At 40.7% G+C, this 24,578-nt stretch overlaps 1 protein-coding gene and 1 long non-coding RNA gene across 2 annotated transcripts in view; one reads left to right on the top strand and one right to left on the bottom strand.

The window, feature by feature from the left end:
• LOC143677213 (uncharacterized) overlaps positions 1-24,578 on the top strand; it is a 352,942-nt gene that overhangs the window by 42,584 nt on the left and 285,780 nt on the right. The window lies entirely within an intron of this gene.
• Positions 797-23,921, bottom strand: PRSS55 (serine protease 55). The gene is made up of 5 exons (XM_077151857.1): positions 23,767-23,921; positions 14,201-14,393; positions 12,629-12,879; positions 11,067-11,209; positions 797-1,133 (listed from the first exon to the last, which is right to left on the bottom strand). The coding sequence occupies exons 1-5, from the start codon at positions 23,837-23,839 to the stop codon at positions 837-839; spliced, it is 957 nt and encodes a 318-aa protein (XP_077007972.1). The 5' UTR covers positions 23,840-23,921; the 3' UTR covers positions 797-836.

Below are 24,578 nucleotides of genomic sequence, written 5' to 3'. Positions count from 1 at the left end.
AATAAAAGGAGCATCAGACACAGGTTTTCACAATTGCACAATTACATTGTAAAAGTTATATCTTTACACAATTGTCTTCAAGAATCAAGGTTACTGGAACACAGCTCAACAGTTCATTCTCCTTTTTGCATTCAGAACACCTTGATTTTTGTTTGGAGGACCACCCTTGATCTACTCTTAGTGCACACAGTTCTGAATGGATGGCCCTTTGCTGGGTTCTGGTATGGGCATGTGTTCAGAAACAGATTAGAGAAGTACCACTTTTGGACACAGTGATTGATGCAGCAATTGATTTGTGGGTTTATGATTCATGAGTGCTGCACCATGGACATTTGGCCAGAGTTATCAGAAGTGAGGTTACTTTTTCTTCTGGAAGCTACTAACTAAGCTTGTAAGATGTGAACTGGAAATACAGGTGGTCCTTATGGCTACCACTCAGAATCTGTTCTTGAGGGCAATGGCCACAAAAAAGAAACAATCTCTGTCAATCTCTTGAGCCCCTAGATTCAGCCATGCCTGAAGCCATCATACCACCCCTGGTTTCTGTTATGTAAAAAAAAACTTTTTTATTATTTTTTTGGCATAAGCTAGTTTGAGTTGGATTACTATCACTTGTGATGTTAGAGTCCTGAATAATACAGAGAACCAAAGCCAGCCCACAAACCAGAGCTCTAGCCTCTTTTTCTGATCCTATCCTGGATTTTCCTTTTCTGCTATGAGCCTCAGGTCCTAGCCCTTAGCTTTCATCTGTAGCCAATCTCTCTGCTTGTGACATGTTCTCACACATCTTCCTTTGGTTAATGAATAAACATGCTTTATTATCAGTGGAAAACATTTCAGAACAGCATGTAGGGCAGAAAACAGAGCAGGAGCCAGAATCTGGGGATTGGCTCGAAGAATTTTGAGGCCAGGGATTTTACTTCCTCCCTGGGAGTGGTTTTAATTTGCTCATAATTAAAAGGCCTTCCTTCCAACTGGGTCACATTCTTGATCCAGAAGTTGTAATTAGCTAACAAGGTGTATATTCCTGGGACGTTGGTCTGTCCACAGCTTTTCCCCCAGCTGATGATGCCTACCTGGTACCACTTCTCTCCAGGTTCTGGGGTGCAGACTAGAGGCCCCCCACTGTCACCCTGTGAACAGAGAACACAGTTCAGTCGTGAATTACATTCTAAACTGTCCATTTGAAAAAACTGCAGTTTATTAATGGAAGAGGACTCAGAGATTTCCTCTACTCTAGGCCACTGAAGGAAATCTTGCAATTGCCAACCAATCCCTACTCCTATCCTGGCCCTATGAGAGAAGTGTGTTTTGTCAGGCTGCCTCCAGCAGTTGCTTAATTAGGAAACTGAGAATCAGAAGAGATGCGATCATTTCGAATTACCAGATCTTTATTGTGGTACAATTAATTGTGAAACATCTGTGTTATAGAACTTCATGGCCTAGTGGGGGAGAAACAAAGGTAAACAAAGAGGATCATTGTGTTGTATGGAGCAGGCGCAGTATGAATGAGATACGGGAGAAGAACAGAGTATGGGAGGGATAGATTCTGTTGGGGAAAAGATCTTTCAGGAAAGACTTCAAAGCACTTCAAAGTTTGAAGGATGAAAAGGAATTTGATAAGCCGAGTGTGTATGGAGGATCAATTGGAAAGGAGCCAGGCAGGTGGTGGAGGGCTGGCTGGCTAAGGGGAGAAAGGTGATGAGGTCTGAGCCAGGGCACAAGGTAGTCTGGGTGGGAAGTGTGATCAAATGAAAGCAAAACCAACACGACCTGGTGATTGGTCATGGAAGGACATGGGACATGGATGGAGAGGGAGAAAGAATTGACAAGGATTCCGTCCATTTTTTTCTGGTAGGGCTTAGGTCACTGCATGCAGGTAATGGAGATGAAGTACGGGGCAAGAAAATGAGTAAATCTTGTTTGAGTAGAGTTTGGGTTGACTGGAATTTATCACCAAACTGGTTGATGTATAGATCTACGCTGTGAATCTACAGAAAGGTCGAAGCTTGAGACAGCTCAAAGATACCCAGTAAATATCAGAGAAAACCAAAACTACTATTTCCAGTAGACACTTTTCTCGAACACCCATCTATTTTTGTGGCTGCATTTTTTTGTGTTCTTTATTCTAGTTTTATTGGCAAAGTCATAAGGCAAGAATCAAGCGAGCAGGATTTCCACTCAACTAGCTCCTTCCATTACAGTTGTTATTACAATTTTCTTCATTTTATAAAGGAATGAACTTTATAAGAATGTGGCATTGCATATTTATGATTTCTGTACATAACAGGGAGAGAATGGTCCGTAGGCAAATAACCAAACTTTTCTAAGTCTCAGCTTCCTCACCTTTAAAATAGAGATAACAACTATTTTCTAAGATTGTTCATAGATGAAATGAAAAAAATTTATAAAGCAATTGGCACAGGGTCTGGCACATAGTAAATGCTCCAGAAATGGAGTTCAATGTTATTATTTTACTCTTATGTATTAAAACATTGCTTGTATATTAAGAAACAGAGAATTCCTTCATGAACTGCTGGGATCCAGAAGGATATCTGTAAATACATGTCTTTTCATGCTTTTAATTTTTTTTCTTCTTCCTTTTGGTAAGAAAGCAAGGATTGATTCAAGGAGGGCTTGGCCTCAGCCAGCAGGGGATCTGGCACTGATAATAGCCTGCCTAAGGGAAGGTTCCCTTGTAAGGGCTGAGGCTGGTAGCCAGCAACTTGTCTGGTGAGAAACCTACTGACAGCAAAACCTCCCAAGCTCACCCGTGTGAGATAACTGCACCACCTGATCAATGCTCTCCTTTTTGTGGGTACAAGAGGCAGTTTACCTGGCTACCAGGCCTGGCCCTGTCACTTAAAATTCTGAATTCCTGTTTCTTCATCTGTTAAATGGAGAGCGTGGGACCTGTACAAGCCCTTCTTATAGGATAAGGGAGAGGGTAAAATTTAGTATGTGTGAAAGAGCCTCAGAATGATTATATTGTTTCTGATCCATTCAGACATCAAAGGGAATCGTTGTTCCAAATAATTATATAAATCATCCGGGTTTATTTTCTCATCTGTAAAACAGTTTTTTATTTTTATTATTTTTTTTCTGTTTATATAGTCTCACACATATATTTTAATATTGGTTTAACATAGATATTATGTGTTATGTAATTGTCAGTTTATAATAAGTTTTATTATCTGTATTAAAAAAAAAAAGAAAAATAATGGTGGAAGGCTAATGGAAAAAAAATGGCCCATTGCCTCTCTGTGTTAAGGTCCATTATTTGTTTCAACAAATATACAATTTAGTATTAGAATTCTCAGCAATACTCTTCCCACAGCTGTGCTTTCACTTACTAATATTTGTAGGAGGCTGATCTCATTAATTAATATTTAGACTCAAGATCCATTTAACAGTTTCTTCACTGATTGATCCTTGGTGCTCTCTGAAATTTACAAATCCACTTTGCTCTTAACATGTTATATGACAAAATTTGATGGTAATTGCTCAATCATGTTCTAATATTTTAAAGGCATTTTCATCAGTATGATTTCTCTGATGATTAGAAAGATGAGAGCTCAAATGGAAGGTTTTTCTCACATAGTTTACATACATCAGGTCTCTCTCCAGTACAAATTCTCAAATGTTGACCAACGATTGAGCAATGATTGAAGGTTGTCCCACATTCATTAAAACCATAGGGCTTTTCTCCAGTGTGAAATCTCACTGATGTGCTCTATAAATGAAGGATTTCCCACACTGCTTACTTTTTTTTCTTCTTGTTCTTTTTTTTTGCATGGGCAGGCACCAGAAATTGAACCCAGGTCTCCAGCATGGCAGGCAACAATTCTGCCACTGAGCCACCATCACACCGCCCCTACACTGCTTACTTTTATATGGTTTCTTTCCAGTATGAATTCTTTGATGTTCATCAAATGACTTGTTCCAGTTAAATCTTTTTCCACATTTGCTACATTTATAGCATTTTTTGCTGTGTGAGTTCTTTGATGCTTGTAAAGGCTAGAACTCTGGCTAATGGATATTCCATTCTGGTTACATTCATAGGTTTCTCTCTAGTTGAAGTTCTTCCATGTTTTTTAAGGGACATATAATAATTGAAGACTTCTTAATATTAGGCACATTTATATATTTTATCTCCAGTGTGAATTTTCTTATTTTGATTAAGGGATGAATCATAAATGAAGACTTTTCCACAAACATTACATTCATTTGGTTTCTCTTCAGTATGATCACACATACTAAGTTATGTACTGTAAGTGAAACTTTTCCACATTTATTATATTTAAGTGGCTCCTTTATAATATGAATCAACTGGTCTTCATTGACCATTGAGTTTCCAGGTTAAGTCTTTCTATAATTTTTACATTCATATAGCGTTTCTCCTCTATGAACTGTAGGCATTATATTATGATCAAAGAAGTTTCCATTTACAGCGCACAATTAGGGTTTCTGTCCTTTAGGATTCCTTTCAGATTCTAGAATCAGGATGGCCTAATAGAAGAGACCTTTTTCAGCTTTGTAACTCTTATGGGATTTCTTGACTGAGTAACTTCTCTGAATGACTTTGCATCATGTTTCAAACCTTCAACATAAGGGTCATATTTATGGTTTGTGCTCAGATTACTGTCTTTCTCCAGATTCATAATATTCACAGTCTTTCTCCTGAGACACGATATTCTCTTAGGTGAGGGTCACTTGTCTTGAATATCTTCTGTGTTTTGGGAAGATCTAAGTTCTAACGTTCATGAACCTCCCCTAATGGAGGGGACCAGCAATCATCTCTTAGGAAGTTTACCATTATCATACCAAAGAACCAAGATATCTTGCACCAAGATATCTTGGCAACAAAGTTCCTCTTTCTTTTTAAGTCCAGTCTCCCAGCCCAATAAGATGGCATTCCTGAGTCTCTCCAGCATCTCATCTCTGTTGAAGTTTCTCGAAGCAGAGTCCAGCAGTGCCCAGTCTCCTTGGGCGAAGTCCACAACCACTTACAGGATCCTGAGACAAAGTAGTTTGGACCTGGAAGCCATTCTTTCATCCTCACTGTTCCTCTCTGAGTCACAGGTATAGCATTGAACAGAGTGAGCAAAACAGAAAGGAATGGGCAAGATATCAAGCTGAGTGGTGGGTAAATTTTGTATTGACATCTTTCCTTAAAATTGAATTTTGATTAAATGTTTTGGTAATTCTTTTCCGGCTCTAAAAGTTTGTGATTCTAAGATTCTATGTAGTAAAATAAGACTTCCTTGAAACTGCTGTGGGTGATGTGTTTGAGATATTTAACACTCCAGAAAGTAGTCCAGTTTAAAACCAGTTCAGCTTAATAACCAAATACCCAAGCAGCCTAGCTGACTGCTAGCTCTTAACTTCCTTCTCCACCTGAAGACTCTTACATACATCCCTTAGGCCTTGCTCAGATGTTCCCTCCTCTGTGGTTACTTTGTTGACAGGAAGTTGCTGGATTCTGTGGTTCACTTACTTAGCAAACATTTGTTGAACATTTTTTCATAGACCAAGCATTGTGCTAGGCACTGGGAATTCACACATACTTAAGACTACTCTACTTGAGATTGGGGAGATGGAAAAGAAAATAGACAGCTGCAGTTTCCTGTGATAACTGTTAACCCAGAATGTTGCCAGATCCTTCAAAACACTATTTTGCTTTACAGATTGGGGTACGTTTGATTTTACATTTTGCTTGACTGTGCCACTGAAAAATTATTTCTTTGAAATTAAACATTTTATTTTGAGATAACTATAGATTTACATGCAGTTGGAAGAAATAATAGAAAAGTCCACTGTGCCTCTTACCTAGTTGCCCCCACAAGTAACATCTTGCAAAATTCTAGAGTAATATAATTGTTCGGGATATTAACATTTATATAGTCAAGACATAGAACTTTTATGTCACTCCAAAAATCTCTCCTGTTACACTTTCATATCTATGGTCTTGGTTTGTCTCTGGAGATCCATAGAGGTTGTTGTGTATCAGTAGTATGTTCTTTTTAATTGCTGAGCAGTATTCTGTGGTATGGCTGTACCACAGATTGTTTAACAATTAACTGTTGAAGGACAACTAAATTGTCTTCAGTTTGGGGCTATTATGAATAAAGTTTCTATAAACATTTGTGTACACCATTTTGAGTGAATATATGTCTTCGTTTTTCTGATATAAATGCACGGGAGTGCAACTGATGTGACTTATAGGAGTTGTCTATCTAGATCTTTAAGAAATGGGCACGCTGCTTTCCAGAATGGTGGCACCATTTGAAATTCCCACCAGAAATGTAGCGTGAATCGGTTTCTCTGCATTTCTACCAGGATTTGATGTTATCACTATTTTCTTTTTTAATTTCAGCCATTCTGATAGGTGTGTAGTGATCACTCATTGTGGTTTTAATTTGCACATCCCTAATGGATAATCACTTGCACATCTTTTCATGTGCTTATTTGCTATCTGTTTATCCTCTCCAGTGAATTATCTGTTCATGCCTTTTGCCCATTTTCTAATTGGATTGTTTGCTTTTCTCACTGTGGAGTTTTGAGAGTTCCTTATATATTCTAAATACAAGTTCTTTGTTGGATATATGGTTTGCAAAATTTTCTTCCACTCTGGAGCTTATCTTTTCATCCTCTTAACAGTGTCTTTCACAGAATAAGTTCTACATTTGAATGAGTTTCACTTTAACATTTTTCCCTTTTATGGATCATGTTTTTGATGTCAAATCTAAGAACTCTTTACCTATCCCTGACTCCCAAGATCTTCTCTTGTTTTGTTGTTTTTATAGTTTTACATTTCAAATTTAAGTCCATGTTCATTTTGAATTAATGAACAAGGTATGAGGCTTAGGTTAAGCTTCCTTTACTTTGCTTGTGAATGTCCAATTGCTCCAGCATCATTTTTTAAAAGGCTGTCTTCCCTCCATTGAATTGTTTTTGTACCTTTGCCAAAAATCAGATGGGCATATTTGTGTGAATCTACTTCTGTGTTCTATGTTTTTTTCCATTGGTTTATGGGTCTAGCTGTCTGTCAATACCATATAATCTTGATTATTGAAGCTATATATGTAGAAAATCTTAAATTCAGGTGGACTGATTCCTCTCACTTTATTCTGCTTTGTCAAAATTGTTTTAGCTATTCTGTTTCATTTGCCTTTCCATATAAATTTTAAAAGAATTCCTGGTCTGTGCAAAAAAACAAAACAAAACAAAAAAAACCAAGCAAAACAAACAAAAATTCAACAAATGGTTCTGCAATAACGGGATACTCACATGGAAAAACAATGAAATGTGACCCCACCATGCAGCATACAAAAAAAAAAAGAATATTGTCTTTATCTATAAACATTCTCACTAAGATTTTGATACGAATTGTGTGAAACCTGTATATCCATTTGGGAAGAATTGACATCTATACTATGCTGAGTTTTCCAATCCATTTATAAGCTATATTTCTCCATTCTTTGATTTCTTTCACCCATATGATGTAATTTTCACAAAGAAGTCCTGTATATGTTTTGTTAGATATTCATCTATTTCATTTTTTGAGTGACTGTGAATGGCATTGGACTCTTAATCTTTGTTCCACATGTTCATTGACAGTATATAGAAATACTATCGATTTTTGTTTATCTGATATCCTGCAACCTTGTTGAACTCACTTTTTAGTTCTGAGTTTTAAAAAATAGGTTCCTAGAGATTTTTCTATGTAGATAACCATATCATCTGCAAATAGTGACACTTTCATTTCTTCCTTTCCATATCATATGCCTTTTATTTCCTTTTCATGCCTGTCTAGTTTGCTAGCTGCTGGAATGCAATATACCAGAAGCGGAATGGCTTTTAAAAGGGGGGATTTAATAAGTTACAAGTTTATGATTCTATGACCATGAAAATGTCCCAATTAAAGCGAGTTTATAGAAATGTCCAATCTAAGGCATCCAGGGAAAGATATCTTGATTCAAGAAGGCCGATGACATTCAGGGTTTCTCTCTCAAGTGGAAAGTCACATGGTGAACACAGCAATAGATTGCTAGCTTTTTCTGCAAGCCTAGCTGCTGGAGAAGCTCCCTGGGAGGCGTTGTCTTTCGTCATCTCCAAAGGCTGCTGACTGGTGGACTCTGTGGCTCTCTTGTCCTCCTGTCATGGTTCTGCAATTCTCTCCTCATTCTCAAAAGGAACTTTCCCTGAAATGTCTCTCTTGATTCCAGTAAACGAATCAAAATCCACATAGAATGGGTATAGACACTCATCATCTAATCAAGTTTAATACCCACCATTAATTTAGTCACATCTCCATGGAGATAACCTAATCAAGTTTCCAATTTATAGTATTGAATGGAGATTAGAAGAAACCATTGCTCTCACAAGACTGATTAGGATTAAAACATGGCTTTTCTAGGGTATGTAAAATCCTTTCAAACTGGCACAAATTGCACCGACTAGAACTTGCAGTACTATGTGGAATAAGAATGATAAAAGTGAAAATCTTTGCCTCAATCCCAATTTTAGGGTGAAAACACTCAGTCTTTCACCATTAAGTGTAATGCTAATTGCGGACTTGTTGTAGATGCTCTTTATCAAGTTGCAAAAGTTCCCATTTATTCCTATATTTTTCTGAGAAGTTTAATCATGAATTGGTTGTTGATTTTGTCAAATGATTTTTCTGCATCAACTGATAAGATCAGATGACTTTACTTCTATGGTCTTAATACAGTGGATTACATGATTGTTTTTTTAATATTGAAACACACTTGCACCTTTGGATAAACCCCAATTGGTCATGGTGTGTAATTATTACACAGTGTTGAATTCTAGTTGCTAATATTTCATTAATCATTTTTGCATTTATATAATAAACAATATTTGTTTCCAGTTTTCTTTTTTTTTGTACCAAATTTGTCTGGCTGGGTATCAAGTAAAACTAGCTTCATAAAATGATTTTTGAAGTGTTCCCATATCTTCTATTTTCTGGGAGTGATTGTATAGAATTTGTCTTAATTCTTTAAATGTTTGGTAGAACTCTCCACTGAAACCATGTGGACCTGGAGATTCCTTTTTTTTGGAAGATTTTACATTATAAATTCAATTTCCTTAATACGTATCAATATTTATTAGGTTTATTTTTCTTGATTGAATCCATGTACACTAGCACAACTCTAAGTATGACATTTTCTCGACATTTGGGTAGTATACTATGAGACTTGGGTCACTTAAATAATTATGTTTTAACAAGACTGGGGAGGGGGAGGGGGACACCAACTCTTAACACTGGATGGGACTGAAGTCCAGGCTCCTCACTCGGGTCTTTACTGACACCAACGGGAGGGGGTGGGATGCCCCGTTGGAGCTGGATGGGATAGAAGTCCAGGAGGCCTCCACTAGCACTGTGGAGTCAGAGATGGCTCGTTACTACTCGGTGGTGGTAAAAGTCCTGGATTTGCCCTTGGCCTCCTCTGACACCAACTCTTAGAGGTAGAAGGCGGGGTGCCTCATGAAAGCAAGTGGCGCTCCACTTGGCCTCTGCTGGTGGTAAGAAAGGGGATTGTGATTTTTTTCCTGATGATTTTCTTGAATAGAATGTTTATTATAAAAAAAATCAAAAAACAAAATAAACACAATAAAACTTTTCTTTCTTACTAGGCTGATCCTTCTTGGTCATTTGGGAAGAGAGAGCAGACTTTGTTTTCTGTTTTTGTCAGCGCCCATTGGCTTGTGGGCTTCTTCAGCATTGTCCAGAATATGTAAGAGGCAAAAAGAAAACCCAAGTAGCCCACCACTTTTGTACCCCTAGTCCTAGAGTCTGCAGCCAGTTTACCTTTTTCTCTCTGTCTTTCAAAATCTCTTTATGTTTGTTTTACATATAGTGGTCAGGATTTTTAGCTGTATGTAGTAGGAGAGATAAGGAGAAATGCACCTACTCTACCTTGTCCAGAACTAGAAGTCCAACACTCTGATTTATTTTTAATGTTTTGAAATATCCTGATTGGGAAGAAAACACAAGTTTCATAGGATGTTAATTTTGTCTCTCTTTATGTATCTCACTTTATTTACCACGCAGGGACTCTTCCTAGTCCTGGCGCCATGTTGCTGGGTCTATTACATCTTACTTCAGAGACCCTTCTCTATTCTCTTCTCCCTCACTGTCCCCAACCCCTGTTTTGGCACTGGTCTTCCCAAGACCCTATCTCTCCATCCACCAAGGATAACCACCAATCTCCACACATTAAATAATAATTCCTTCCTCTCTCCTTCCATGTGGCAGCCTTTTACGTAACTCCACAGAACATTTAACATTTCATTGAAACATTTGCATTTGTAATTTTCCACCAATCACCAAATCAACTGCCTGAGCCATAAGTAGGCAACTAACTTCAGCTAGAACTAGATGGGTTCATCAGGTGGCCCCTTCCAAGACAAAAGAACATTTTTTAGCTTTGAAGACAAATCCTATCAGTTCTCCTTAAAACCAGAGGAAGGCAACTTCTGGGTTTCTATCTATTCTTCTAGTCATCAATCAAAATTTTTTTCTTTTTAAATTTTTATTTTCATTTCATTAGACAGACACTAAAATACCAGATTGTTAGTTCAGTGAAACCTACACACATCATATTGTTGTTGTTGTTTACTCCTTTAGAAGAGTAGCCATATCTCATTCATGGCTGGATCCCCAGGGTGTAGCATGCAGTAGATGCTCAACAAACTTGGTAAATGAGTGAATTAAAATGACCCTTGGTATAGATCTTAAATACTGCTTGGATTTTTGTTTTTTAAGAATTCCAAGATGTGGGGAAAGGCTTGGAGCCCTATTTACCTGCGCTTCCTGGAGAAGACCAGAAACAATTGTGCAGGGCTGCTGCACATTGACTCCCAGACAGTGCCTGGATTGTATGCATGCAATCTATGTTCCCACTCCCATGGCCCAAGGCCCTGATTCCCACGTTTTCCAGACTCTTAATCATCTATTCCAGCAAAGACAGGATGCACTCGCTGTGGTGGCCTTGAAGCAGAAGAGGCTGTAGGGTACGGGATGGAAACACCTTAGTCACCTGACAAGCATCATAGTTTTCATTTCTGTAGCCAGCACACATCATATTTTTGGTAACTTTTGGAAACTTCTTTGAACATTCCTCCCGATCCATGATGATCATTGGCACTTTCAACAAGTCAGTGTTCGCAGAGTTTTTGTCACCTGGTGCACAAAGAAAGCACATTGGAAAAGCCACCATGCAGAGGGTCTTAGAGCTTCTTATGCTCCTGTATGTCCTACATCCCACTGGCCACCCTATCCAGCCCCCAGGCCCCCATCCTTGTTCCTCACAGCCCCTTTCTCTCCACTCCTTCAGGGAATTCCTTGCACATTTTACCCTCTTCTTCATCTGTCCCCCAGGCTTTTCCAGGCTACTCCCTACCTACTTTACTTGTATGATTCTTTTCATTCAAAATCTTATTTCTATTTCCACATCCACTTCCAGATTCATTCTAACTATGCATACTGACTTGATTTCTCCTTAGAACTGGCTATTGACCATTTCTTAGCATAATCTTGCTTTTTCACATGTTTTCCTGTGGTTATTTTTAATGTGAGTATGGCATTTCCCTCACACAGGGCCACTGAAAATTACTTTGGACCCCCCCAGAGAAAAAAAATTCCAGGTACTCCAGCAAGGGTGAGTTGGCTAAAAGTCGTTAGAGGGAATTTCTCTCAGCTTCTTTCTGGGCTGCTAGGCTCCAGTTATTAGTATGGGCTTCTCTCTATCCCACGAATTCTGACCACACAGAAATTTCTCAGTTCTACCCTTTACTAAGTTTTTTACTGTTATGAATACTCCACCTGCCTAATCCTCCACTTCTAACTTTCCTGTAGTGTCTGAAGCCCAGAATTGTGTTCCACCAGTTTCCCTTTTGTTGCTAAACTGCTGGAATATCTACCATCTTCAAGGACAAGCTTATTGTGAAGCATCCCTATGGATCCAGAATCTTGTTCAGGCCTGAGACATTGCTATCTGTCCCTTTTCCTCCCCTACTTGTTGCATGATCGTCAGCTTTTCTGGGAGGGGGCAGAGAGAGTCTAGCTGGGAATTCATCACACTTTTCTGTACTAATAGACTTTTTCCTACTTTGGTCAAGTAACAGTGTAACAACAAATAGCAAGCAACCAGTAACAACAGATTCATTTCTCAGAATTGCTGGGCAATAGTCCAGAATAGTCAAAAGTCTGGGCTAGGGCTGGCAACTCAAATCCTGCAGGAACCACATAGGAAACGTGAATGTGTGAATCATGGGGGATGTGACAGAACTGTAGCAGGCCCACTGCAGAAAGGTATTTAAATTCAATTAAACAAACAAAGCCACTCTGCCGTAGATGAAGGAAACCACACCTGAGAAATGTATCAGGCCTGGCATTTCAGTTTGCAGAGTGGGACATGCTTCCTTGGCACTTGGAAGAGGCTGAGCTAAGCATCCTCTTCCATGCAGGGATTTGCACTAATGAAGGGTCTTTTCCCTTCCCCTCCCTCCTTTTCTTCCCTCTGCCCTTTTCCTTCAGATTCAGTGGGCTATCCTCAGACACCCATGATATGGCTTTTCACCCAGCAGCCACATCACGTACCCGTCTTAGTCCACCCCCATCCTGCTGCCCAGCATTCGTGCCAGGTGCTGTGGTTGGATTCCTTGGGCAGGCAGATGGGTACTTTCAAGTCATTGAAGATGATGGGTGTGTCCACCAGGAGCAAGGCGATATCATTGTCCATGCTGTTTTTGTCAAAATCCTTGTGGAGAATCATGTTGGTGACCATCCTCATTTCTAATGATGGACTGGTTAGGTCATTGGTCCCAAGCACAACAATCAGCTCTGTTGGCCTGAGGGCAGAGAACCAGAGAGTTAGAAGTGGGAGGGGTGGACAGTCACAAAGTGGACAGAATTTGATGCCAAAAAAACCTAAATCCCAGATAGTTGTTGAGACCTTTGGAACTGGTCCTACTGGGGCTGTGCCAAAACAAAATGTGAGAATTTGAGCAATGCAGAGAAGCAGAATAAAATAGCCAATGCAGCAGACCACAGTCATACTGCTGCTCCATCATGGGGCTCAGGAATATCAATGAAATAACTCAGCTAATAAAGTTAAGGTAGAGCTGAACTTTGGACACTTTGAAGATCCAACAAAAGATGAGATGGCATGGATCAAACCAGTCTTCAGATAGGCAAGGTATTATCATATCTATTTTATACAAATCAGTTTACCCCCAATTTAGAGATCCAGGAATAGGATTTAATCTAGACCTGTTGCTGATTAAGCAAAAAAGATCCTCAATATATGTTAGCATTCAGTCCCCACTTTCAGGTAGAATAACCAGAAACTTTCCAATAGCCAATCCTTAAATATCCCATGGGAAGAGATGACACAAGAATCCTTGGTTATGTCATTTTGAAGCTCTTTCCCCAGGTTGGTGATTAACCCTTTAAAGTTAATCTTTCTCCACACCTTCAAACTTTCTTGAAGTGGTGTGGTGGAAAGCACACACTTCGGAGTCAGAATTTAAATTCTGTCTCTGTCTACTAGTTCCATACCTTGGGTGAGTCACTTAACTTTGTGGACTTAAGTTTCCTTATCTATAAAGTGAGATTTTAAACTCTACCTGCTTTAGAGGGTATTGTAAGATTAGATGAATGAATGCAGATGAAGTTCCTTAGCGGAGTCTCTGACACATGGTCAGTAATCAGTAAATGCTAGATGGTCTAACGATACCCTGAAGAACAGAGGAAACTCTACAAGGGGCAGGGAAATAGAGTTGCAGATGGCCCAGGAAACCAGACTTCCAGAATTTAGAAGAGAATTTTCTCCTAGAAGATTTTGAATGTTCTACAAGAGCTTGGTGGACTAAGCCTTTTGACCCCACCAAGCCACAGCTTTTCCTGGAGAGGATAGCATAGAACCTCAAGGAAAACTACTGGCCTTCCCTGAGGTTACTGGTCCACTGAGGAGGGCACAACAGCGTACCAGTCTCGGGTTCACAGTTTCTACACTCTCAGGGCTGGAGAGTATGCATGGGGATCATCAGGACTTTGTGTCTGACTCAGGACTGAATAGTGATAGCACTCCCCCTCAACCATCAGGTCTGAGAGTGACATGGGTGTAGACAATGATAGAAGTAAACAAAGATGAGCTCTTTTGGTACTTACAAAACTTTATTTATCACAAAGCAATGAGCAGCTGTTAGAATCCACCAGTTGTTCAGGATCGCACCACCACAGAAATGTTCGTTATTTGCTTGGATGCTCACCTGCCATGGAAACTCACCCACCTTGGCCTCAATCCCCCCAATGATTCTGGAATACTGAGCAACTCCCTCGAACATGGGTCTCTCACCACATCCTGTCAGAAAAGGAAATAGAAAGCATTAGTTCTGGATCCTACCAAGGGTTGGCAGAGAATTCACTGCCTCTGAACTTCCCAGGGGAGTGGAAGGGAAAAGATTTAACACTTAGTCAACACCTAATATGAGCCAGGCACTGTGCTAGGAAGAGGAGGCTTAGTGTGACATGATTATACCCATTGTATAGATGAGGGCACTGAGGCTGCCCCAATGAGCCAGTCTAGTAGCATAAGCAAGCTGACAGATACTTTAATGTTGCTGCATAAGGCTCAGGGCATGGGTCAAAAATGTAGGCTCTGTCTCTTCCTGGCACTGAGATCTTAGGCAAGTCACTTCATAGAGCTAGTTTCTGCTCTCATCTAAGAGAAATAAGAAAACACTTGGCCTAATGCCAGCTCTGTGTGGCAGACAGAACAATGGACCCCCAAAGGTGTCCCTGGAACCTAGGAATACGGTACTTTACAAGGAAAAAGGGATTTTTCATATGGAATTAATGTTGCTGATCAGCTGACCCTAAAACAGGGGCGATTATCCAAATAGCCCAATGTAACCACAAGGATCCTTAGAAGTAGAAGGAGGCAGGAGAATAGGGTCAGTCAGAGGACAATGCGACTATGGAAGAAGGCACAGTGAGATGCACTGTTACTGGGTTTCAAGATAGAGGAAGGGAATCATGAGTCAAGGAATGTGAATGACTTCCAGAAGCTAAAAAAGGCAAGGAAATGAACTCTCCCTTAGAATCTCAAGGAAGAAACACAGCCCAGTGAGATCTATTTCAGACTTCTAGCCTATAGAACTGTAAGATAGTAAATTAGTATTGTTTAAATTTCTAAGTTTGTGGTAATTTGTTGCAGCAGCAGTAGAAATTTAATACATCTGGGAAACCAGAAGGGAGGCACAGTAGAGCCTAAACTTACTGGAAACCCTGTAAGAAATGTTCTAGGCTAGTCCAGGCCGAGGAGCTCTATTTACTGGAAAGGTGGGAAGAAAGGCTGCAGCTGCCTCCTCTGAGGACAGAATTCACCTTTAGGCTGAGTCCCAGTCCAGCTCATCTCCCCCAGCCAAGAGGAGACACTACATTAACATATGCTGACTCCACTGACAATCTTGTGTTCTGGAGTAAGGAATGAGTTTGACTGTTAAGAACCCAGGACCCCACCTTCTCTCTTTCCCAATGCTAGTTTTCCAAGCATCAGCTCAACAGAGCCTTTGAGGATTTTGTAGTGTATGCTTAAAGGACCCAGTGATGGTCAGTTTTTTTATTTTAAAAAACCTGGGATATGAATTTAGCAATGTATCAAGAGCCTTAAGTCATCGAATATCCAAAGGCTCTACTCAGGACTTTTGGATTGGTTCTGTCTTTTTAATTTTATTTACCAAACAAATATAGTGCTAACTATGTGTCAAGTACTGTTAGAAGCACTTTAGGAAGACACTCACTTAGTTTTCCTAACAACCCTTTGAGGTTGGCACGATTTTTATCACCACACCCATTTTATACCTGGGAAGACTGAGGCACAGAGAAGTTAAACAGCTTGCCCAAGATTACGCAAGTAATAAATGACCAAATCAAAATTTGAACCCAGCCAAACTGGCTTAAGGGTTAACCCTACTGAATGCTCCTCCCTCCTCAGAATTTTCTCTCAGATGGTTGCATGGCTTACTGCCTTATTTTGTTCAGGTCTCTGTTGAGTTTTTTCTTCAGAGAAGCCATCCTTGACTTGTATCTAAAACAGCCCTCCTACCTGCATTATGTTCCTTCATTCATTTTATCACTGTGTTATATCATTATACTATTGATCTGTCTTTGTCTGACTCTGATGCCAGAATATAAGCTCCATGAGGCCAGGAACCATGTTATTTTGTTGGCACAGAGTGCCAGCGCCTGGGATCATACCAGACTTGGAGGAGACATTCAACCATGAGAGGTAATCCACTCATGGAAACCTATCCTAAGGGAAAAATCTCAAATGCAGCAAATATAAACATCAAAAGATGTTTGCTGCAGTGATATTTATAATAGTAAAAAAATTAAAATAACCTAAATGTTATGATTAATTAAGTCCATATCATGAGCATTTCAGCCTTGAAAATTTTAATGATGTAGACAATGTTAACGATGTGAGTAAAACAGTCAGGAGTTTAGTGATGTGAGTTCTATGATGTTAAACTTTTGGACCTATGGGTGTAGAAGGAAATATGTTAAAATATTAAGAATGATCATGAGCTTGTAGGTTGTCCGGTGACTGTTATGGATCTTCTCTCTGAGATGCAGAATATGGCATCTGCTGAGAGCATGGTCTCTGGATTCAGATAGTCCAAGTCTGAATCCTGGCTCAATTGCTTATTTGGCTAAGTGATTTGGGGAATGTTTACTCATCCTCTCTTTTTGTCAGTTTCTTCATTTTTAAAATGGGCATAACATGACACCTACCCTATAAGATTGCTATAAGGGTTAAACGAGGTAATGGATGTTAACATGCCCATTACAGTGCTTGGCACAGAATAAGTCCTCATGCTGCAATAGCTATCAGAATGTCTAATATCCATTTTGGATATTAGGGTATAAATAGGTGAGAACTGACCTGAGTAAGCATTTGTTTTAGGTCCCCTTGCTATTGGGCACACTTGCAGAGGGGGTATCTGATGTTCTGCAGATTCCCTCTCTACACAACATGCACCCCTTACCCCTACCCCCTGTACTCTGTGAGGCCACAAACCAGAGAAGTTATAAATTCCTAGACACAGCAAACACCCACCCCCACAGATACAACTTAAAGCACACGTGCACATTCCTAAGCATGTTAGTTATCTGCACTAGAACTACTCCTGCTACTTATCAGTAACTTCAAAGAAACATGTTTATGATGTTGTAAATCCTGACTTGGCTTTGTGATTTCCTTGTTCTTACCAGGTATGATCTCCATTCATGCCTCTGGGTAGTGTGGAGTGTTATGCTGAATGTTCTGTGGTCACGAGGACCAGCTGCTAGTCTGTAAGTTCCCTAATAAACTGTTACTATTTCGCTATATGAAGTGACCTGCTTCATTTTTCAGTTTTAAGTGCCTGTCAAATTTTGGCAAAAAACCCTACAGAACCAAAGTGTCTGTAGGTTCACTGCCAGACAGTTGGTGAGCCAGCCAGGAGACTGAAAATATAACAAGTCAAGGGATACAAGAATCCATGAGGGAAATCCCATGGTGGCCACATTCCAGTATGTAGGGGGAGGTAGCCTGTTTTTTTAGAACAGTTTGGCCCAGTGCATGGTATGGGACACTCTGGAAATGCCAGCCAGAGTGTTTTTGTCTTGCAGGAGACCTGGGGGCAAATGGAAATTGCAAGGAAAAGGAGTGAAGTCACCACATGGCAGTTGTTATGGGTGGTTAGATATGCTACTGAAGCCCAATTAAAAACAGAAACTGAAGAAAGAAGATTAGAAGAGACTTTAACTCTAGGAAAGGATATTAGGTTAGCAGTTCCAACAATACTAATGTATTAGCAAAAAAGGTACAAACCCATGAAGGATGATTAGAAGTAATTGGCAAGTAAAGTTGTGAAAATGCACAGATGGAGGATGCCATAGTGGTAGGACCAACAGGTTATCCAGAGGAAAGTCTGGGATCTGAAGAAGGGAGGAGGAAATAGAAATTGAAGACAAGCCTAAACAGGCAAGGCTATTACTAATGGCAAAAATAAAAGCAACCAAGGATCTTGGTGACTCTTGGGAAGCAGACAGCAATGAGGGAGTATACCCCTGCAAAATTAGTAGAATTAACAGTAAAGTTTAAACAAAAGGACTGAGAGAGCATAGTCACTTGGTTACTAAGATTATGAGATGTAGGGGGAGATGTTATTATGCTTTCAGGAGTGGAAATAGCAAAAATGGCTAGCATAACTACAAATCCCCCTCTTCACCAGCATCTTTACCAGGCAGGGAAAAACCAAACAATCCTCAAAACTTATTAGTACGGTCCATTTTAGTTGAAAAATTGGCCTTGCCTAATGAAGGAGATAGGTCATCCACAACAGGCAGATAATCATCTTTGGAAGAGTTACAGGATATATAGTTAGAGAATTGTGAATGAAGAAGGCAGCATATGCGTAACGCTTTTGTGGATTTAATGATGATAAAATCCTCCTGGCTGGTATGGGATGTTAGTAGCTATTCTAAATCCACTAATCAGCCAAGCCATTCACTGGGTGGTAAAGACAATAGTGGACTTGGGTGAAATGGAAAGAATACAGTTCAAAGGGATAAGGAAAGTTACCAAAGAGATCTGGTAAGGAAGGGGGCAGAGAGAGTCTGCACGTGTAATCAGTAAACAGTTATGGGCTGATTTAATTGCCATGGGCACTTCCAATTAAAAAAAATAGACAATCATCTAATGCTATATTAGTATGGTTCTGACAAAATCTGCCTAAGGAGAAAAAATATCAGCCTCTGTCTATGTTTAAATCTGTGCCACCAATTCTCACTCCTACAGCACCCCTCAAGGAAAATAGATCTGGTATTAGGGGATGGATATCCCCTACTCCTGAAGACTAGGGGATTTGCAGGCTATGGTCACCTGCAAATACTAGTAATAGCAGGTGATCAGAGCCCTCACGTAAAGCTGGTTATCCACTGGTCTCCAACAAACCATTTACATGTTGTAGCCCTTACTGATGTTGGCACAGAGTGCACACACATCTATGGAAACCCCAAACAATTAAATGGGCTCCTAAAGGTGATAAGTGGGTTGGGGGAAAAGTCATATGATAGTGCAAACTACTCCAAAGTTGCAAATTGGGTCCTCATCCCCTGAAAAGATATTGTATGTATCTCTCCCATTCCTGAATATGTGTTTAGGGGTAGATGTGTTACAAGATCTAGACCTTACCACCACTCTTGTGCAATTTCACCTTCATGGTGGAATTGATTATATGGGGCTCTTCTCAATGGTCCCTGGTACATGTGCCCCCACCCAGGGGGATTCAGCTCACCAAACTATCACCTCTAAGGTGAACATGCTGAGATGAGTGAAACACTAAAAGAACTGGCCAGACTTCATATGACAAGCACAGAACCCATTTAATAGTCCCATATGGCTAGTGAAAAAATCGGATGGTAGTTGGACAATAACAATTGATTATTGAGAATTAAATAAAGTTGCTCCTCCTTTTCACACAGCAGTGTCTAATATTGCAATGCTTCTTGAAAACTTATAGGCCCAGTTTGGAGAGTTCCATTATGCATTAGACTTAATTAACTTCTTTTAAGTATCCTACTAGCTAAAGATACCCCAAATCAATTTGCATTTATATGGGGAGGGTAGCAGTAGGCTTTCCAGGTTTTGCCACAAGAATACCCACATAGCCCTATCATCTGTCATGGAATGGTGGCAGTTGATCTAGCAAGATAGGAGAAGCTACCAAATGTTGCTGTCTTTCACTATACTGATATTACGCTTACTTCTGATAGCATTACATCTCTAGAAACAGCAGCCTTGTTACAGCACCTTTTACTATGATACTAAGATCCAGAGGCTCAGACAGTTTGTAAAATTCCTAGGGATGGTTTGGTTGGGTAAGACAAAGGTTGTTCCAGTAATGGTCATAAAGTACAAATATGTCCAACAACCTGCACTGTAAAGGAACTACAAGCCTTTATAGGCTTGTTATATTATTGGAGACCCTTTTTACCCCACTTAGCTGAAATATTTTGACCCTTCTATGAATTGATAAAAAGGGAGCTCACTGGTATGGGATACTGAGGCTGAACAAACATTTCAACAAGCAAAAAGAGCTGTAAAAGAGATCCAGTCCCTAGGTATTTTAATAGCAGTGCAAGCTGTGAAGTAAATGTTGCCAGCTACCCAGAAGGGTTTGGTGGGGCCTATGACAAAAACAAACAGTAAGCAAGTACCATCCAGGGTCTGGTTCCAGCTATGGAAAGAAACAACAACAATGTAGTCCTACTGAATAATAATGGTTAGCAGTATATCTTGCTCTTATGCAAACTGAACCTACAACCAAGACTTTGCCAGCAACTATGTGAGTGTCTTTGCAAATAAGTGGATGGGTCAAAAACACTTGTTTTCAAACAAAAGTGCTTGTGCATAGGCTAGCATGCTACAAAAATGGCATCCTTATTTACAACAATGAAGTTCTCTCCAGACTAGTCCACTCTCTGAGAAGTTACATAAATTATTGGGGCCATGTATGTATGTAGGGAATCTGAACTCCCTATACCATCCACGCCAGTAACAGAGGAAGTAGCATCAATGGGGTAAGGGGCACCTACCTATTAATGAGGGTATAGGAGCCCCATCAAAAGATGTTTGGTATACTGAAGGCTCTTGCAGAGTACACCCCCCACTCCCGATGGCAAGTAACAGCAGTTCAAACAACTGCAGACACCACATGGACGGATGCAGGAGAACATCGAGAATGTCAGAGCAGACAACGAGCTGCGAGCTGTCAGATGGTTATGAGCCTATGCTGATATCCATATGCACTGACAGCTGGGCAAGATATTCCCATCTTTGGATGGGATGGTGGCAACAGGATAAGTGGACCATATCTAGCAAGGACATAAAGGGGAAAGCCCTGTGGGAAGATATCTGGGTTAAGGTACCAAATCCCAAAGCCAAAATAATAAAAATACAGTCTGGCACATTCCAGCCTGTACCTCATGCATGCCTCTGGGAAATGTGGGAGCCAACACCTTAGCTAAAATTAGGTAGGTTGATGAAAACCATGACCAAGCAGATTGACTACATCATAAATCGTGACATAAGGACAATAAGACTGTATGGGAACTATGTAAAAGAGTACACCCCCTTTGAAATACAGCAATGTGCTTATGGCCTATGTGTCTTGTCTAACAAACACTCAACAGAGGTGTCCCGTACCCATAATATGGAGCAGATATCATGGGGAATGCAGGCCGGACAACCCTGACAAATAGACTATATAGGACCCCTTCCTCTGCCAGAAGGACAAAAATATGCCCAGATCCATGCAGATACTGCTTCAGGCATTCTGCAGGCTTTTGGACCTCAATGAGTGACTCAAGTGTCAACAATATGAGGACTTGAGAAACTTTCCTATATGGGGACCCACAACATAGACAACAACCTAGGCATCCATTTTACAGGTCACCATATCCAAAACTAGGCACAAGAAAAAACTGCCTGGCATTTTCATCTGCCATACAACCCCCAGGTCACTGGCCCGATAGAGAGGAAATATGGTATTTTGAAATAATAGCTACTGCAGTTATCTTTCAACCATTCATTGCATGGGTGAGCCCCTCAGTTACAGGAAGCAATTAGGCTGATAAATAGTGCACTGGTGACTGGACAAACTTTAGCATACATATGTTTCAGGACTCCTATGTACACTCCACCAGCAATAAAAACAGAAATAGCATCAGAACAAGGTATTCTTCCAATTATAACAGGGACATGTACTGAGATTGCCGCAGGTCATATCCAAAGGCACCGACCAAATATGGGGGGAGGAAGGGGCCTCCACTGGAAAACATCACCCAAATGGACAGGAACTCTTATTCCTTGACAGGGAAAGAAATTAGCAATAACTCTGACACCTCTCAGCTATGAAGAGGATCTCTATTGCTCTAGTTTGCAGACAGCCTCTTCTACAGAAGCTAGGGCAGAAGTTGTACTCCTATTATGGCTTAATACACAAGTCCCTTCATATAATCTCCTTTCGGATGCCATAAAGTCCTTGGTACACCTCCCTGGGATAGAAACCAATGCTGGGAATTATCTTGCCTGGAGATGGGCCTGTAACTCACAAATTACCAAACACATCCATGTTACTTCCACTAAACATCTTGCATTTTGTTCTGAGATTGTTTCTAATCTTTACAACAGAAAGAAATGAATTTCTAAAATGGACAACCAAAGTGGCTGCAACGCATAAGCAGACTGACAGCTGAATGTGTGGATGGTTGCTGGCTTCTACCAGAGATGGGATGCCTTGGAGAGAATTGCCTTTTAACCTAACAGAATGGGGATCCTGGGTCTCCTGACAGTCTCTTGATGATTGGAATTTACCATTAACTAGCCTATCTTTAATCACACACATACCATCCAACAACTAAAGCTATACATGCACTGTAGAAATAAACTGAACATGAGCTGCTCCGCTTTAGTACCGAATATGGGATGGACTAGGATGGGTCATAGCTGAACAAAGTGTCTTAGTGGAGATGGCACCCCTATGCTTCAGACCGAGACAAAAGTAAAACTACTAATACTCCTATACATTTAGGATGGACTCCCACACCAGCATGCACTTGAACATATATTGTATCTGACACACAGTACACAGGACAAAGGCACAAAAACTATACCCACGGCGTTTCCCCAGCTCCTAGCCAGGGTGCACGAGCACGAGGAAACCATCAATGGCCATCTTTACCCTTGGCTGGCAGGTTGATGCACACGAGGATATTCCCTCTCTTACCAGGGCAAATATTAAAAACTTTACCAGCGACACCCCATAACTTTCCAGCCCTGAAAGCCTGCTAGATACATGGTAGAGCTTGATGTGAATATCCCCTGGCCATTATTCTCCCATCAACAGGAGTCCTTTCTTGATGCTGGTTTACAAGTGTATGCTCTTGCAGGTTATACTGCAAGAGCTTTAAATGATAGAAAGCAAAGCATTCAATTCTTAACAGTAGAAACCACCCAGATGCTCAAGGTGAATCTCCAAAACTGCATGGCCTTAGATATTTCCACAGCAGCACAGGAAGGAACTTGTGCCTTAGTTAAAACTAGCTGTTGCACATATATACCTGGAACTGAAGGGAATATCACTGACTTTTTGTCGGATATGAAGAATGAACTAGTGACTATCACTAATATGAGGATGCCCGATGCCTTCACCACGTGGTTTCATCAGTTACTGGGGGGTTTGGGGATCTGCTTTACTGATTTTTCCTCTTGACATTAGCAGGCATAGGTATTGGTATATGTGTCTTATATTGTTGCTGTGAATTCTGCATCTAGAGGTGTCCATCAATTACCATTCAGGGATATTTGTGGAAGAGGAGCGTGTAGAATGTAAGAATGGGGTTTTTTGAAGGATGGAGTGTGAAGCTACAAACCACAAAGCCACAAACACAGAGAAACAAAGCTGCCATCCTTGTTCTCTTGCGAGTTGGCCTCCAGTGGCTAATTATCTAGTTATTCAGTCAGCTAAGAGATTCTCTCTCTCCCTTTGCCCCTGCTGCTGACCACTGAAGGGAGGGAGGGCAGGGGAAGAGGGTGGTCAGGTGGCTGCCATGTCCAGCCCTGAGGATGGACCCAGCCCTGACACTGTGAGATGCTCTGGCCCTTGAGAGAGGTGTACACTCACCGAGGTATGTGCCCTTGGCTTGGGACATGAGCAGCAAAACTGGTAACAGGAGCATGCGGGTGACTTTGCTCATGGGCCTGGAGGTGACAAAGGCAGGGGCTGAGGGAATGACACTGACAGAGCCTTCCTCCTTAGAACTCCATTCTGACTGGTGACATCACAATGGGCTCTTGGTTTGAGAACTCAGACTGAGCTCTCACAGACTCGTTTTCCCTCCTTCTTGCTTCTAACATGGTTGCAGAAAGGGATCTCATCCTTAAAGCTTTTCTTACCAGAGCTTACTTTCCCGCTGACTGGCCGTGAGCTGCCCTTCACCGAGCCCTTTGTGGGTACTTTGCATTTGGCCCCTTCACATCCAGCCTAGTGTTGCCCTTTGTGAAAATACAAATGCCTCCCGTTCCAGAAATCTTTCTGTCTCCCCAATCCCCCACCTCGCCCAGCCATCAATCCCCAATCTTGCTCCCAGCTCACTTCCCAAGAAGCATTTCTATTTGAATATGTAACTTACTGGAGAATATATTTTTTATTATCTTAACTGCTGACCCTGAAATTCTTCTTAAGGAGATAATCAAGTTGGTGTTAAAAAATTTACCCTGATAAACTCTTGGTAATTGAAGGTAACATTTCTACAACTTGATGGTGGCTATTGGCTCTGAGGAGTCAGAGAAGAGGAGTTGAGGAGCAAAATTGACATTTCCAGGAGGGGCAGGGGGTGCAGAGGAGAGGCTAAAAGCCACAGGGAGGTGCAAGGAGAGGAGCCTCAGGCAGGGTGCTGAGAAGCATCTGGAGATGGAGAGGCCCCAAGGGGATTG

Source organism: Tamandua tetradactyla, chromosome 3 (assembly GCF_023851605.1).
Source record: "Tamandua tetradactyla isolate mTamTet1 chromosome 3, mTamTet1.pri, whole genome shotgun sequence".
NCBI lineage: Eukaryota > Metazoa > Chordata > Mammalia > Pilosa > Myrmecophagidae > Tamandua > Tamandua tetradactyla.
This window is presented reverse-complemented; position numbering and strand designations above follow the sequence as displayed.